General features: G+C 55.4%; 2 protein-coding genes across 9 annotated transcripts; both read right to left on the bottom strand.

The window, feature by feature from the left end:
• Positions 1–690: 690 nt before the first annotated feature.
• On the bottom strand, positions 691–9,904 carry RASSF1 (Ras association domain family member 1). 3 transcript variants are annotated; one of them, XM_043587413.1, is made up of 6 exons: positions 9,382–9,904; positions 7,225–7,331; positions 3,024–3,128; positions 2,520–2,817; positions 2,293–2,402; positions 691–1,646 (listed from the first exon to the last, which is right to left on the bottom strand). In XM_043587413.1, the coding sequence occupies exons 1-6, from the start codon at positions 9,884–9,886 to the stop codon at positions 1,500–1,502; spliced, it is 1,272 nt and encodes a 423-aa protein (XP_043443348.1). In that variant the 5' UTR covers positions 9,887–9,904; the 3' UTR covers positions 691–1,499. The 3 variants fall into 3 exon arrangements, with proteins under 3 accessions (XP_043443348.1, XP_043443347.1, XP_043443349.1); XM_043587412.1 differs by having other exon boundaries at positions 2,287–2,402; XM_043587414.1 differs by lacking the exons at positions 7,225–7,331; positions 9,382–9,904 and adding an exon at positions 6,517–7,179 and having other exon boundaries at positions 2,287–2,402.
• Positions 9,905–9,959: 55 nt separating this feature from the next.
• ZMYND10 (zinc finger MYND-type containing 10) lies at positions 9,960–14,253 on the bottom strand. 6 transcript variants are annotated; one of them, XM_043587407.1, is made up of 12 exons: positions 13,955–14,248; positions 13,583–13,691; positions 12,544–12,660; positions 12,369–12,422; positions 12,111–12,248; positions 11,922–12,034; positions 11,729–11,829; positions 11,227–11,399; positions 10,876–11,001; positions 10,672–10,793; positions 10,426–10,551; positions 9,960–10,284 (listed from the first exon to the last, which is right to left on the bottom strand). In XM_043587407.1, exons 1-12 carry the CDS (start codon positions 14,044–14,046, stop codon positions 10,275–10,277), a joined length of 1,281 nt encoding a protein of 426 aa, XP_043443342.1. In that variant the 5' UTR covers positions 14,047–14,248; the 3' UTR covers positions 9,960–10,274. The 6 variants fall into 6 exon arrangements, with proteins under 6 accessions (XP_043443342.1, XP_043443340.1, XP_043443341.1 ...); XM_043587405.1 differs by having other exon boundaries at positions 9,960–10,337; positions 13,955–14,247; XM_043587406.1 differs by having other exon boundaries at positions 9,960–10,337; positions 11,922–12,010; positions 13,955–14,246.
• Between the last annotated feature and the right edge of the window lie 788 nt (positions 14,254–15,041).

The following is a 15,041-nucleotide window of genomic DNA, read 5'->3' on the forward strand; positions in this document are numbered from 1 at the left end:
GACAGCTCCCACCCAGTAATGTGGAGGCTGGGTCCTCCTCGTTTTTGTTTGTATGGCGGCTCCGACGTTCCCGACCCCAGAGTTCAGGTCCAGCGGGCCTGCCCAACCACCGCCTTCCCCGCAACCAGCGCTTTAGGAGTGTCCCAGGCCAGGCCGCGCATTGCCCATCTGGTCTCATTTTATTCCCACACCATTTCTGTTATCACCACTGTCGCATTTGGAGAAGGAACCATACCTAAAGAAAATTAAATAATTGGCCACATGTATGGCTACGTTCAGGTCTGAAGAACTTCTAATTTAGTGTTCTTTCCAAACCCACTAGAAGGCATGCTCCACGAAGGCAAGAATTAACAGCTGGACCTTCCATACCGTGAGCAGTGTTTGGTCTACAGCAGTAGCTCAGTAAATACTTAGTGAAAACGCCCCCAGCAGGTAGGGGGGTGGGGTGGTGTGTGTGTGTGTCTTGGGAGGCATGTGGATTCCCTAAATTCTAGCTTAGATTGTTGCCCCTACCACAACCTGAGCCCCAGGGTGGTGAGTGATGACAGTAAATATTCATACCCCATACCCTTCACAAATTGGTTACATGGTGACTTTGAGAAGGTGCTCTGTGAGCCTGTCCATCACCCTTGGAAGCCACTGGCGTGAGAAGCAACTGCAGTTGAGGGCCCATAATAAAGAGTTCAAAAGCAGAATTCTTCAATCTTTATTCAGCCACTTCTCTCAGGCCCCAGGCCCTGATGATGACTGTTACCCCCACCCCCTTCCCCACAGGAGGCATGCAGCTGAGGCCACAAAATATTACATACATTCGCACACATCATCAAAAATAACTGAGGGAAGGACCCTCGCTCTGACTGGCAAACAAGGCACGGACCTGGACCAGTGCCCACACTCACACAGACCCTGGCCTAGGGACATCCTCCTTGGAGGAGGCACTGAGGCACTGTTGCTGCACCATGAGCCAGCATTTCCTGACCCCAGTGTGTGTGAGGAGACAGAGGCCACTGCAGAGGAAAACCTAGGCTCTTTCCCGATGCCTGTCTTACCTCGAACACCTGCCCTTGGCTCCAATAGGGCTGTCCTGACACCCCATCCAAGACCCAAAACATACGACTTTTCCCCATAGATGAAGGCCCTCATCCCTGAAAACATGACCTATTCTGTTTGTAGGGTCTCCAAGATTCTAGTATCTGAGACACGAATTAAGGAGACTTCTGTCTGCTCTATCCCTGCTGCAAGCCTGGAGCAGCTTCCCAGGGCAACCCTGGCCCACCATGGCCCACTACACAAAAGGCAGAAGAATGCAGAGCCATGTTCTGCTATACCTGTGGGTGGACACAGGGGGCCAGCTCCTTTGCTGTTCTCTGGGCTCATTCCCCCAGTAAGAGAGGGCCTCCACGCACACTCATTCTTCAGGCCACACGGGCCCTGTCACACTCACACGGCACGCCCTCGGCGCTGCCTACTCTCCTCCTTTCACCCAGGGGTACAAGAGGTCACCCCAGGGGGCAGGCGTGCAGGGCCTCCTGGATCTTCTGACGGCAATAGGAGTACTTTTGCAGGATTTGGCGGAGGTGTTCCTCTTCCTCCCGCTGCAGGATGCGCAAGAAGTTGTGTAGCTCAGGCATGCTAAAGGCATCCCACTGCAGGTGGAGAGGGGGACACAGGATGCAGCAGGCATGGCCAAATCAGCAGGCCCTCCCCAGAGAAGAGCACCAATCACATCACAGAGCTAGGATGGGGCTTTCTAATGTTAGGTTCTTGCCTGAATGGTCTGTGTTAGGGTTCTTGACAATAGTCTGTATAGAAGATGGGCCCCACAAAGCAGGGCAGTCAAAGACACCTCGAAGACAGGCAACCAAATTAGATGTTCCCCCATTCCCACACTCTGACTCTAATACTACTCCACAGTCTCAATATTTTGGAGCCAGAAAGCTTCCAGGTAAAAAGTCCTAATGCCTGAACAGGGAGCCTCCATGACATCCTGGGCCCATCTGTGTGGCTTTGATCTCACTTGGGATCACCATACTGCCATGGATTCCTCCATCTCCTGAGGACTTTCCACAACAGAGAAGAGCAGACCACCAAGACAATTCTTCCTGGCCTCTTGGGAGAGGCCTGTGAGTGGCCTGGAAGTCTTCAGTTTAGCTACAAGGCTCACATACTCCTGGAGAGGCTTTGTAGGGCTTTTTCTCCAGCCCTATTCCTCCTTCCAGGTTGCTGCTGCAACCTACTAGCCCTACCCAGTGACAACCAAGAAACTAAAGAGGGCTGTGTACTCACATTTACCTCCCCAGAATCATTCTCTTTGAGGACAAAGCTTAGGGCCTTCTCGCTGGGCCCTGCAAGGAGCCGCAGCCGCAGGGGTTGCTCATCATCTGATAGCTTCCGGAGGTACACTGAGGGCCAGGCAGGGAGAAAAGAGTATTTGATTAGTCAGGCCCAGCCCACTTACACCCTCACACATGATGCATGAATATATACTCTCATACAGCAGGGTGGAGTGGGAAGCCCACCTTGGCCATGGCGTTCAGCCCGCTCAAAGAGTGCAAACTTGCGGGGGTCATCCACCACTAAGAACTTCCGCAGTAGGGCCTCAATGACCTCGCGTGCCCGTGTGCGTGACAACACATGCAGGTGCTTGACGGCATCTTTGGGCAAGTAGAAGGAGGTGCGGCGCCTCACAGCTGTGCCCCGTCCTGGGCCCCGCTGGGCAGCCTGCAAGGAGGGTGGCTTCTTGCTGGAGGGCACCGAGACAGGGCGCACCAGCTTCAGTTGAACCTTGATGAAGCCTGTGTAGGAGCCATCCTTGTTCTGAAGAGGAGAAATCAAACCATGGCTAGGTTCCAGGTGAGATGGAACAGATATGGACACCACCAGTCCACTTGGGGCTAGGCTGGGTGAGAATAAATCACTGCTTAAGCCCAGCCAAGGATACCTTAGCTGTGACCTTTTGGGAATCAGGCACATAGTCGGGTTCCTGCCTCTCCCCACATACCTTCCCCTGGCTATCAACTCACCAGGCTCATGAAGAGGTTGCTGTTGATCTGGCTATTGTACTCCTTGATCTTCTGCTCAGTCTCAGCCTGAGAAAGGTCAGGTGTCTCCCACTCCACAGGCTCGTCCTGTAAGATGGGCCAGGGTGGACATAGGGCCCTAAAAGAACCCATCCCACTGCAATGCATGTCACAGACACGGAGAAGAATCCAGGTTGGCTGCTTTGAAAAACAGCCTCTGGGGCAGCCTTTGAAAACTGACTACAAAGCTTGAGTCCTGACGAGAAGAACCCATCACTGCTCCTGGTTTTGCATGCTATGGATGGACACAGCAAAGGCAGTCATGTGGCTTCTTAATGCCGCCTACATGGGGCCTCTTCAGCACTGAGTGAGGCCCTGAGGATACCTTAAAACCAAGACAACTGAAGATAAAAGGCCAGGGGCCAGGAAAAGATGTGGGATTCTTGTTGACAGTAAAACCACCTTTCAACTGCACAGCCTGACTCCAGCACCCTAGTTAGGTGGGGTCCTGGAGAAAGGAGACCACTTTGCCCTGGCAAAGGGCCATGACCGCAGGGCAAGAGGTATGGGGACTGGCACATACCAGGAGCCCAGCCAGCTGTGAGTACAAGGGTAAGGGCAACTTCTACAATGTTAACACCCCCTGATGGAGGATTTGGGGCCAGCCCTGCAGGTCTCACACACAGTGAGGAAACCTCAGTGTGATTTGATCTTGACCCAACACAGTGATTTGATCTTGACCCAAACTGCACAAAAGGCAGCTTCAGGCCAGGCTCCAATCTGCCTCCTGGTAAAGCCACAAGTGCCAAGCAGGTAGGTTTCTGCACCTCCTTCCTCCTATCTGGAAGTTTAGCCCAAAGATTTTTAGCTCTACCACTCAGCCCTTCCCCCACTCCTCCAGGGGCTGGATTCTTGTCAGAAGGGTGGAGTATGGACCAGGGCAGCCAGAGTTCTGAATTAACTTTTTTCTACCAAACTCCCTGGTTCCATTGCATCAGCCTTACTTCCTGTTGACGTCAGGTCTTGGTTGGAATGGAAGTGTCACAGACACAGCTGAGATCACTGCTGACCAATGCTTTCTCCCAGGGGAGTTTTTACAGCTGGTCTCCTGTAGAATAACCTTGTACCCAGCTCTAAGCTCAGGAGAGGCAGGCTTCTCCCTGACTGCTGCCTTGGAGCCCCTAAGCTTAAACCATCTGATGGGGACAAATAGGGTGGACAGATGAGAGGGTAGGGTGCTCTTCACCTAGAACAGTTTTATAGCAGTATGCTCTTTACCTAAAACCTACCAGTAAGTATGTGGCACTGAGGACTGAGGCTGGGGTCTCACAGGAAAAAGGTATAGGGGGAGGGGTGGGAACTGAAGCCTATTTGCTCCCCCAAGTTTCAAAAAATCTCCTGGATGGAGGAAAGCACTAAGAAGGGAAAACTGTAGCAGAAATCTTACTGGAGACAAGGAGAAACCCTCTAAGACTGGTAAAGAACAAATGGTGTGGGCTTTGGGAAAAGGAGATCTGGGGGGCAAAATGAAGGCTAGAGCCCAGGAATAAAGGGTGGATGTGTTTGTTCAGGCCCGAAGAGAGGGCTTGGGACAGGAAGGAGTGACCCAATAGAAAGGAGTATCTGGATGGGAGGGTGCTAAGGGCAGGAGGAAAGCTGAGCAGACTCCAGTACCAGGGCAAGAAGGAAAAGAATTCTGGGGGGGCACAGAGATGGCACCAACTTATTTCCCTTGCTTGTGACAGTTCTGAGCTCCAGCCTGAGGGTAAGAACACTTGCTCCTTCCTCTTCCCTTCCCGGTTTAGCCAGGAGCCCTGGAATGGGGTGCAGTGACCTATATTCTAGCCCCTTCTCCTCTCCAAGTGAACCTCCCTTAATATCTCTACTCATAAAACAAGAGACCTGGACTGGATGCACTGCACTGTCCTACCAGGATTCTAGAGGAAGAAAAGTTTCTTTTTCCACTTCCAAAGCTTCTCACTGGAGGATTCTTTTTTTTTTTTTTTTTTTTTTTTTTTTTTTTTTTTTTTGAGAGAGAGAGAGAGAGAGAGAGTAGGGGACAGGGGCAGAGGGAGAGGAGAGAGAATCTTAAACAGGCTTCATGCTCAACATGGAGCCCCACGTGGAGCTTGATCCCACAACCCTGGGATCACGATCACAACCTAAGCTGAAATCAAGAGCCCAACGCTCAACCAACTGAGCCACCCAGGGGCCCCCGTTGGAGGATTCTAACAGCCATCCCAGAGGTGTGCACAACAGGACCATGGAATTTCCCTTCTCCTGCACTACAGTGACCCATCCTCCACTCTGCCTCCATAGTGACTGATGGCTTTTATTTTACATATAATTTGGGACTCCCCAGCCTCCTTTTCAATTGGTGTCTTGTGGTTTTCTCACTATTTCACAATGAAAAATGCCTCAAGCCTGAGTGACAGACAGGATCCACACTCAAACCTTGCACCCAAGATGTGGGCTGAACTTTTGAGTAAAATTTAATCTAAAGAGTATACAATTTTCATCTAAAAAATCACCCACAAGTCTCTTTTTGTGGCTCATGTAAGGAATTCTGCCCCATTGTTGCTAGGTATTCTGGGCTTTATGGTCCCCATCTCTTTCCTGACACTCTGTCCAGGGTGCTCCCCTGAGGTGTACTCGCTCCAGAATAGTTATCTGAGTTTGGCAGTCACACTTATGGCACACAGCACAGAGGTTTCTGACAATGGGAACACCTTGGAGGCCTGGAGAGGAACAGCAGCTCCAGCACATCTTACAGTCCTGGATTAATAACCCCTATCTCTCTTAACTCCTCCTCTGGGCCTTTTACAATCTAGCCTGCCCCACCTCGTGTGGATAAAATGCTCCCGTTTGCTTATAGTCCAGTCCAGAACTAGGCTTCTTTCCCATCCATTCCCAAATGCCTTTCTTCCAGATCCACACCAATTTTAGTATATGTGCTGCTGAAATGAGCACTCCAGCCAGGTCCACTCCAGAATTCTCCGCGTTCCAGCAGCTGGTGACAGGACAGACTGGTAAGAGGTGGGGACTCAGTTGGCTCCGTCCAGGATTGCAAATGGAGAGGCCCGAAACTTCCTTTGCCTCTCTTCCCTAAACACACTTCCCAGTTCCAGGCGAGGACACCTCCCCTTCCACTTCCTCCCATCCCCGCCCCCATCTCCCAGAGAGGAGGTAGGGGAGTCCCAACGCTGCAATCGAGGTTCTAGTCCGGACTGTGCAGTCGGCTTTAGTCATAGGTGGATAATGCCCGCCCCGAGTCTGCCCCAAGCCATGTAGCTGCTTCCCCTGGTTCAACCGGTCTGTGACAGAGACAGGGCCTCGGCACCCGGCATCAAGGCGCTGAGAGCCCCGCACAAAGTTCCGAGGGCTGGCCCCGGGCGCTCTGGAATCCCCGCCCAAAAACTCGAGCCGGCAATTTAGCGAGGAGGGGCAGGGTCCCAGCGATCATCACCAGCCCGCCGCCCGCAGCCCCGGCCCCCACCTGGTCCCGACGCGGCCTGCGTGCCAGCGAGGTACGCGCCGTGAAGTACTGCTCAAGCTCCGAGTCCGAGTCCTCCTGGCTGCAGTAGCCACTGCTTGTCGTGCTGCTCCAGGTCATCTCGAAAGAAGGCGTCCCCGCATCTGCCTCGCCCATCGCCGCGCCCGCCAGCCAGCTCCCTGAACCCAGTGCGCTGGTAGCCTCCAACCACCGCCCCAGGTGCGTGTGCGCGTGCGCCGGGATATGGGTTCGCGCCGCGACCGTTAACACTGAAACGTAGACGGCTAGGATCTGGCTCCTGCCTCATTGGGGGAGGAACATCGAAGGGCGGGGTCATACACGCCACGCCTCCAGGAATGACCTCATAGCCCAGGCAGCTCAGCTCAACTCCGCCTCGCAGACCCCACCTCTCTTGGGAAACAAGTCGGCGCCTGTGCGCATGTGCACCAGCGTGGCCTCAAGACCGGATGCGGATGCGCGAAGGTGCGGAAATTGAGTGGGCGCGGAGACAGGGCGATTCCCGGCAGTTCGCTCGGAGTCAGCTTCCCCGGAACCCCTTCGAGCCCGCGCGCAGAATTAGCACTCTCTACCGCGGGGACACCCGCTGTTAGACCATTCATTGAGCGGTCCTAGGCAACTCCTGTAATTTGGCCCGCTGGTCTTCACGCCTTTCCCGTGAAGCCCCGCCTTTCCCCCCAGCCCCGCGCTCACCACGTTGGTGTCCCGCTCCAGCGCAGGTTCCCAGCCCAGGTCCCGGGGCCCGCAGCAGTCCAGGCTGATGAGCGCGCGGCAACGGTAGTGGCAGGTGAACTTGCAATCTGCAGAGAGGTCTGGCTGTGAGGCGGCGGAGCCCCAGCTCCAGTTCAGAGAAACTTTCCGGGGGACGGAAGAGAAACCCCGGGATGAAAGCCGTTGCCCGCCAGGCTCTACATGACCGGCCTTATCTTAGGTCCCTTTGTCCCCCGCTGCTATATAGATTCCAGTATTGGTCCCCGGGTGTCTGGAAACTGGTGAGAAGGCCTCAGGCGGTTACGGATCCAGGCCTGTTAAACAGTTTTATCTCTAGCACCTAGGGTAGAACTTCCCCCTTCCGCATTGTCAACACCCTACCTCCGCCCATTTACTTGATGGGAAAAAACCCAAAATCTCTTAACGATGGTTCCCCTGTCACCTGTGTCTACACCCCTCACACCAAAACTAACATTAGTCTGCATACACTCTAATTCCTCACCTTCACTCTCTCCTGTATCCATTCCAGTGAGGCTTGCCCCTCCCTCCAGGAAACGGCCCTGGTTAGGGTCCTCAGCAACCTGTGCACAGTCGAATGCCAGGTCCCTTCTCCATCCTCACCTCCTCAGCATCATGTGATGCTTGATCCCCTTGGGGTTCCCACTACTCAGGTTTTCCTCCCATTTTTCTGCAGCTCCTGCTCAGCTCCTTTGGTTCTGTCTCAACTCCCAGATCTAATGGGCAGCGTGTCTGAGATTCAGTTCAGTACTGATCACTGTCCTGCTCTGTATACACTCACCTACCCCAGATCCAAGGCTCCCACTGCTGACCTCCCTCCTCAGATCAAACCCGGTGTCAACCCAACATGGCCAAAACAACTCTTCTTCCACTTCCCTCTCTCCCCTCGCCAGAGCTCCTCAACTCAGCAAAAATTGCTACTCTCCCAGTTTGAGGTAAACAAAAATCCCACTTACCCTTGATCCCTCCCTTGTCTTTGCTTCTGACACACACCCAAAATTGTCCTAGATTTTATCTTTGTGACCACTTCATTTCTCCTTGGGAACATTGCAATATCTCAGCCCTTGCTCACACTTGGTATTCTGTCACAAATCTGGTGTTCAGGACAGACTCTTGAACCGAGAGAGTCTCCGTGCCTACAAAGGCTTGGGACACCTTCTCTAAGTCCCTAAATGGTCCAGAGCAGTGATTCTCAACCCAGGCTGCCAATTGGAATGATCTGTTTTGTTTTGTTTTTAAATTGCTGATACACTCCCCGTGATGGATTCCACAGGTCTGAGGTCCAGGCACAGGGGCTTGGAGGGCTGTAAAATCCCAACCGATTCTAGCTGGTGTATAGCCAGCGGGGCAGCAACCTCTGCTTGCTGGTGATTCCTGGGAGGGCAGAAGGACCGCTGGTGTGTGGTTGTGTTTCATGTTTTAGCACCTGGTTGACTGGGGCTGCAATAGGTATTGCTCAAAATTCCTGCTTGCAGAGGGCCCACCCATGGTACTTTTTCCCTGTCCCCATCCCATAGGTAGGTAAATTCCCCTCATTCCAGAGATTTTCGAGGGGGACCTAGTGAGTGAATCTTTGGGAAAGCTCAGGCCTAGGAACATGGACTTAGAGAATGGTCAGCACAAACCCTTTCTCAAGAAGAACCAAGTCACTTTACAGAAAAAGAGTTTGAGGGTGTCCGGGTTGCTCAGTCGGTTGAGCTTCCGACTTTGGCTCTGGTCATGATCTCACAGTTTGTGAGTTCCAGCCCAGAGACTGGGTCTCTGCTGTTAGCGCAGAGCCTGCTTCGGAACTCTGTCCCTCCCTCTCTCTGCACCTCCCCCGCTCGCGCTCTCTCTCAAAAATATATTAAAACATTTTTAAAAATTAGATAAAAAGCTTGAGATCGGCACCGTTATTCATAGGCAGCCGCCTCTGCCCAACTGTGCCCCTAATGCAGATGGAATAAAATAAGGATATAACCATTTACCTGCCTGCACTCTTACACGACCGGGCAAAGGTAACGGACCTTGCTCGCCGGAACCAACCCTTCCGACCCCCTCCTTTGCGACTTGATACGCAGCGACGGCGCTGCCCATTGGCCGCCCTTTTCTCTCTTGCCAGCGCGCGGGGCTGCTACTCACGCGCGCACTGCAGGCCCTTGCGCACGACGCCCAAGATGAAGTCGCCGCAGAGGTCGCACCACGTGTGTGTGGCAGGCCCCGCGGGCTGGAACTGGTGGCCGCGGCCCGCGACCAGCTGCCGTGCCGGATTACGCGCGATGCCCGGCGCGATGCGCAGCGCGTTCGCACGCTCCAGCCGGGTGCGGCCGGGGCCCGCGCGCCGCGCGGGTTCCAGTTCCCTCAGTTCAATGAGCTCAGGTTTCGTGGACATGGCCGGGTCGCGCCCAGACTCCCGCCGGCTGTCGGCGCGAGCGAGCGCGGGGCGGGCGGGGCCGCGGGGCGGACCCCGATTCGGCGCCGCCCCCGGGATCCCGGCAGGGCGGCGGGAGAGAACCGGGGCGAGCGGTGCAAAGGAAACCTGGGCGCTCCGGCCGTGTCGGCCCACAGGCGGAATGGGGCGGCGAGGGCGCGGGGTTGGGCACGCTCTCGCAGAGTCCCCGCCCTCCTTTTCCTTTTCTCCACGCATCCTGGGAGCAACCTCCCTCCTGCTGACGACGACGACGACGACCACCACCGCAAAAGGCCACTCAGAGACAGACTGTTTCTAGAGGCCAGCTTTACTGTGCTAGACCAACAGGGTCCCCACATCCGGCCCTTGCCTTTGCCCCCGCCCAGGCCTCCTGCTTGCTGAGGCAGCGCCCTCAGCCTACCCGCTGGGTAGGGCAGGAAGTGGGGAGCGCTTTACTGGGGGAGATGGGGCGGCAGCTGTACCCTTCCCCCGCTGTGCTCACCACCTGGGAAGCTGGGGCTCTGGGAGACGCTAGGCTGAGATCCTGAGGTCCAGGGCACATTCTGAGTGGGTTGTACCGCATGGGTGGGTGGCCCTCAGCGGCTGTAGCCTTCACTTGGCTCTGTCACCTTGGGCTGCCAAGACACAAGCCTTTCCATGCTTCTCCCAGTGCTTGACTTGGCACTCCCTGCAGGCAGGTGGGCCGGTGAGCATGCAGTGCTTGTGGGGGGTATGGAAGTGTGGCTTAGGAGTCCAAGGTCCTATAATACCCTCACCTGCAGCAATACCATTCATTCTGGCATCGCGAGCAGCGTTTGGAGGCCTCTGCACTGCAGTAGGCACAGCGGGGCCGCTCTGGAGCTATTGCCTCTAGCACGTCCAGCCTGTAGGTCTCAGCCCATCTAGGAAAGAGGTCAGGAAAGCCTGGTTGGGCCTGGCCAGTGGGGGCACAAGAGCACCGCTGCCTGTGTCCATGCCTTCTTCGTGTCTCCCACCCCTTCTGCCCACTCAGCAGGCCACACCTTCGTGCCTGCAGCCGCAGGTCTTGCTCTGAGGGGCTGAATACATGCCGCAGCTGGTACTTGGCAATAGCCTGCCACTTGCCTCTGTTCTCTCTCTCTAGCCGCTCCCAGATTTCTGGGATCTGAGGGAGAGAAGTGGAAAGTGTCAGGGAGGAGCTGGCAAAGTGGACAGTGGTCCTGAGCAACTAACTTGCTAGTCCCTACCTGTTCCAACACCAGGTCCTTCTTAGGGGGCTGGGTTTCAGTCAGGGCCAGGTGGGCCAGGAAGCCCTGCAGGCCTGCCAGGTTCGGAAGCTGGTCGACCAGTGTGTCTGTGAGGAAGGCCTGAAGCTGCAAGGGAATCCGGGAGAGGCCAGTGTGAAGTGGTGCTGACCAGAGAGGGCCTAGGCTGTGCTGGGTTGAGGTGCGTGTGGGGACCTTGTGCCACTAGCTGCTTCATCACCTGAGGTCTGAGGTCTGGAAAGAGGACTGGGGCTGATGTAGGTGGACAGTGATAAACAGCAGGGGTGGGATGGGGTGGAATGGGGTGGTACTAATGCAGGAGGAGCTCCCCACCTTGAGTAGCTGTCCCTTGGCAAAGCTGGTGAAGCAGTAGCGGGCCCGGGCTTCGTGGCTCAGTAGCAGGTTGTACAGGGCAATCCACACCTGCCCATCCAACTTGCTCAGTTTTTGCTGCTCTGAGGGGGCCACTGTCTGCCAACGGCCACCCTCAAATTGCTGCAGCTTGCCTGGGGAGAAGAACCAGTGCACTGGGAGCAGGTGTTGCACACTCTGAGTCAGACAGCTGCATGGGCTGGGGTGCTGCCCAAGTGCACGACTTGCCCAGGAGGGGGTGCTGCTTGCTCCAGAGCAGGGGAGTCCTTGGTAGTAGACACACAGGCCTTGCCTGCTGCGGAGCCCAGGTCGAAGCCCATCTTGGGTGAGGCATCCTGGTATCCTCTATGGGCTAATGGGCAGAGTTTGTCTGCCTGTGTGTGCAATCTGCCCATACCCATAAATCCTGGAGGATGTTCTGGAAGCAGTGAGCTGGGGCTTAGGCAGTTCAGGGAGGGTTTACCTCCTTCCCGCCGGCTCCACGGATTGTGCTCCAGCAGTTCAACCAGGAGGCAGGGCAAGTCGTGGGTACTGAGCATGCGGTTCAAGGTGCTCAAGGAAAGGCTAAGGGTGGTGGTGGAGAGAAGCGAACAGAAGCTAAAGGCCCAGGCTCTCAGCCTTCCACTGAAGGTCCCAGGCCTGGCAGAGCTGCCCACCTGTCCACACAGTCTGTAATGTAGCGCAGCACTGAGAGGGCCTTCGATGCGATCTCAAACTCCATCAGCTCTGCCTGCTTCTGCAGCTCCTGGGGGGCGACATGGTGCTCAAGCTGGGCCACCCCCTGCTGCCCAGGCCTCAAAAGAGCCTGATCTAGCCATTGACACCCCCAGGGAACCTCAGCCTACCTGCATGGGGGTGCTGGACTGGCACTCCTCCTCTTCAGGAGGGCCACCACGGCTACTCCGGGCCACCAGTAGAGTCAGTTTTCGGTGGCAGTAGTCTATCAAGTCCAAGACAGCGTCCTCTGCTGACTCACACACCTCCTGAGAGGCAGGCAGATGGGAAACATTCTGTCTCTGATGCTCTTTCCATATAGACACAACCTCCCTCCCTGTCAGGCCCTTGCTGGGAGCAGTAGCCAGTGGGCAGGGCTGATGCCTCACCTTGTGGAAGAATACTGTCTCCAGAAGGTTGATGATGGAGGCCTCATGGTGCACCTGTCAGAGAAAGAGGACAGAGCCTGGGGATACTGAAGGAAGGATGCTATTACCATCTCTCTTCTCTAGTCCAGGGCCCTCTACAGGCATGGGCAGGATATGACCCAGGAACCCAGCTCACCACCATGTATATGGGAAAAGTGTTCTGGGGCTTGAAGTCCTCCAGTCTGCACAGCACAGGGAACACCTTCTGCTTCCACATCTCCACTGCAATCAGCTCCTCAACTAGCGTCGGGATCTTTGAGGGGGAGGGGAAGGACGGATGAAGTAGGCCTACCTTGGCCTGTTAATGCTCCCATCCCTGGCTCAGCCCAGCCCAACTCTCCTCAAACTCTTCTGGGCTCCTAGATTTTCCTCGTAGGCACCTTCCCAACCCCTCTCCGGCACCTTAGACCTTCATTTCTAGCTGCCCTCAAAATCTCTCTGGGGACATCCTCCATGCTTCTTGTTATTGGCTCTTGCTTTGTCCCTAGGCTGCCTTGCTCCACCCTGCACCTACACCCTTGTCCCCTCTACCTCTATCCAGACCTTCCTTCAGGCTGGCTCTCCTGCTCATGCCCTCTCTCTTCTTGTCTCTGTCCTCTGGCCTTCCAAAGTTCTGGTGTGTCTTGACCTCACTCTTACTCTGGGCCCTGCAGTTTCCTAGTCTTCTACCCTCACCCCCATTGGGGGCGGGGGGTCCACCTTTTCTTCACAGAGGAAGCTTTTTGTCAAGTGATATCTCAGGTCACTTATTCCAGCCACCTCCTGGCTCATGTTCCAGCCAGGTTGATCCCTGATTTCCAACTCCTCTCTCAAGTTAGGAAGGGTGCCTCCTTCCATGCCAAAGCCCCACCCCCTTTTCAGTGAGGGCCCCCTCTGGCCTGACAGACTATTCAAGGATGTCTTTAGAACTTAGGCCCTCCCCCCACAGCCTAGGCTGTTGTATGATCCATGACTATCTTCCAAATCAACCCACACCTCACACTTGGCCTGGTGTGCCAGGGTCTTGTCCAAAGGGGTGCAAAGTCAAATGTGCAACACACTCCTCTCTTTTCCCTTGGGGAAGACAAGTGTACCAGCCAGAGGGAAGCACAGGCACCCAGGGTACTCTTGAGCAGTAGAGTGGTGGTGTGGAAGGTGGTAGGAAGGCAGGAGCCCTGTTTGTGGCCCCAGCATACCTTCCCATGGGTGACCAGCAGCTCCTGGATGGGCTCGCCCTGGCTGGCTGTAGCATCAAGGATGGCCTGCATGTTCAGCTTCTCCAAGTTCTCATGCTGCTGGTTCCATCTGTCCCAGAGAGCAGGGGTGTATGTGCATTTCGGTGCACATATGTGCATTAGGAGTGGAGGGCCGGGTCCTATTGAAGCCTAACCTGATCCCAAGGGGCCAGAGAGGGCTCAGGACCATACATCCCCTAACTTGAGCTTTGTCTTCTCACCTGGAGACTCTTCCACACCGGGTACCCTTCCCCCCCAGTGTCAGGCCTGTAGTCCCCAATTCAAGGATTCTGACCCCAAAAACTCCTCCTGACCCTGATCCACCTGTCTCACCCTCCGGATCCGATCTCGCGCAGCGGGAAGCTGCGCAACCCCCGCACCAGCACGGCAGCCTCCCCCGGCAGTAGCAGCTCCAGGTCGCCCATGTTGTGGCCGGGGACCGAGAGCGGGAAGGCAGGATTCAGCTGACCCTGGGTAGCAGCCGACGCTGAAGTGAGGGTGCTGAAACTCTCGAGGACGACCGAGACTCGCAGGGTCGACGTCTTGGACACAGCCGTTGCGGAGTGGTTGGGGCGCGTGGGTCCGCGCCGCCATGGAAACGGTTAGTCCAGCGCCAGCGCGCGCTGCGCAGGCTCCGGCCCCGCCCCCGTCCACCTCGCTTTTCCGGCTGCAGTTAGCCCTCTTTGGACTCCCAGAACTTTCTCCTTCACCGCCTGCGGCTCACGGGTCTGCCCTGAATACCGGACTCGGGTGGCCTAGGCTTCCTCCTAGGACATCAAATCGACCCGCACGGGGATGGGGTCACCTCGCCCCCACCAGCTCTTCCTGCAGCAGCTCTACCTCGGCTGTACCGCTTCTGCGTGGTTTCCTGCCTCCAGTGTGTCTCCTGCCCGACTCCACCTGTTGGCTCTATCCCCTGAAGTACTGCCCAGTGCCCACGTCTCTCCATTCTAGCCTAGCAGGCTGCCAGCACATGTCATGAAGTAACTGCTGTAGTCTTTTTCTAGGTGACTCTGTGGACGCTTCTAGTCCTCGAAATAATGTCCAAAGCAGCTTATCAGCAATTCTGCAGTATTAAGGTCTTGCCCCTTCCTTACCTCAGTACTTCATCTGTTGTCCCTCTCCCCATTGCTTCCCATGTTTCAGCCCCAGTGGGCCTCTCTTGGGTTCCTTACACATCTTTTTTTTTTTTTTTTAATGTTTATTTATTTTTGAGGGGGGGAGAAGCAGAGAGAGAGGGATACAGAGGATCTGAAGCAGGCTCCTGCTGACAGCAGAAAGCGTGATGCAGGGCTCCAACCCACCAACCGTGAGATCATGACCTGAACTGAAGTCGAAAGCTTAACCGTCTGAGCCACCACCACCTGAGCCACCCAGATGCCCCAGGTTCCTCATACATCCTAAAGTTGCTTTTACTTTG

This window comes from Prionailurus bengalensis, chromosome A2 (genome assembly GCF_016509475.1).
Source record: "Prionailurus bengalensis isolate Pbe53 chromosome A2, Fcat_Pben_1.1_paternal_pri, whole genome shotgun sequence".
NCBI classification, from domain to species: Eukaryota; Metazoa; Chordata; class Mammalia; order Carnivora; family Felidae; genus Prionailurus; species Prionailurus bengalensis.

Bases quoted from the DNA above. Each gene is read 5' to 3' on its own strand.
- RASSF1 (XM_043587412.1), bottom strand. From the start codon at position 9,886: ATGCGTGGAGAAAAGGAAAAGGAGGGCGGGGACTCTGCGAGAGCGTGC. The intron at 3,129-7,224 runs GTGAGCGCGGGG...CCCATCTTACAG, and splicing joins TGGAGCGGGACACCAACGTG to GACGAGCCTGTGGAGTGGGA. The intron at 1,647-2,286 runs GTGAGTACACAG...CTCCACCTGCAG, and splicing joins ATGATTCTGGGGAGGTAAAT to TGGGATGCCTTTAGCATGCC.
- ZMYND10 (XM_043587405.1), bottom strand. From the start codon at position 14,046: ATGGGCGACCTGGAGCTGCTACTGCCGGGGGAGGCTGCCGTGCTGGTG. The intron at 12,661-13,582 runs GTATGCTGGGGC...TCCCCCTCAAAG, and splicing joins TGCTGGTCACCCATGGGAAG to ATCCCGACGCTAGTTGAGGA. The intron at 10,794-10,875 runs GTAGGGACTAGC...TCTCTCCCTCAG, and splicing joins AGGACCTGGTGTTGGAACAG to ATCCCAGAAATCTGGGAGCG.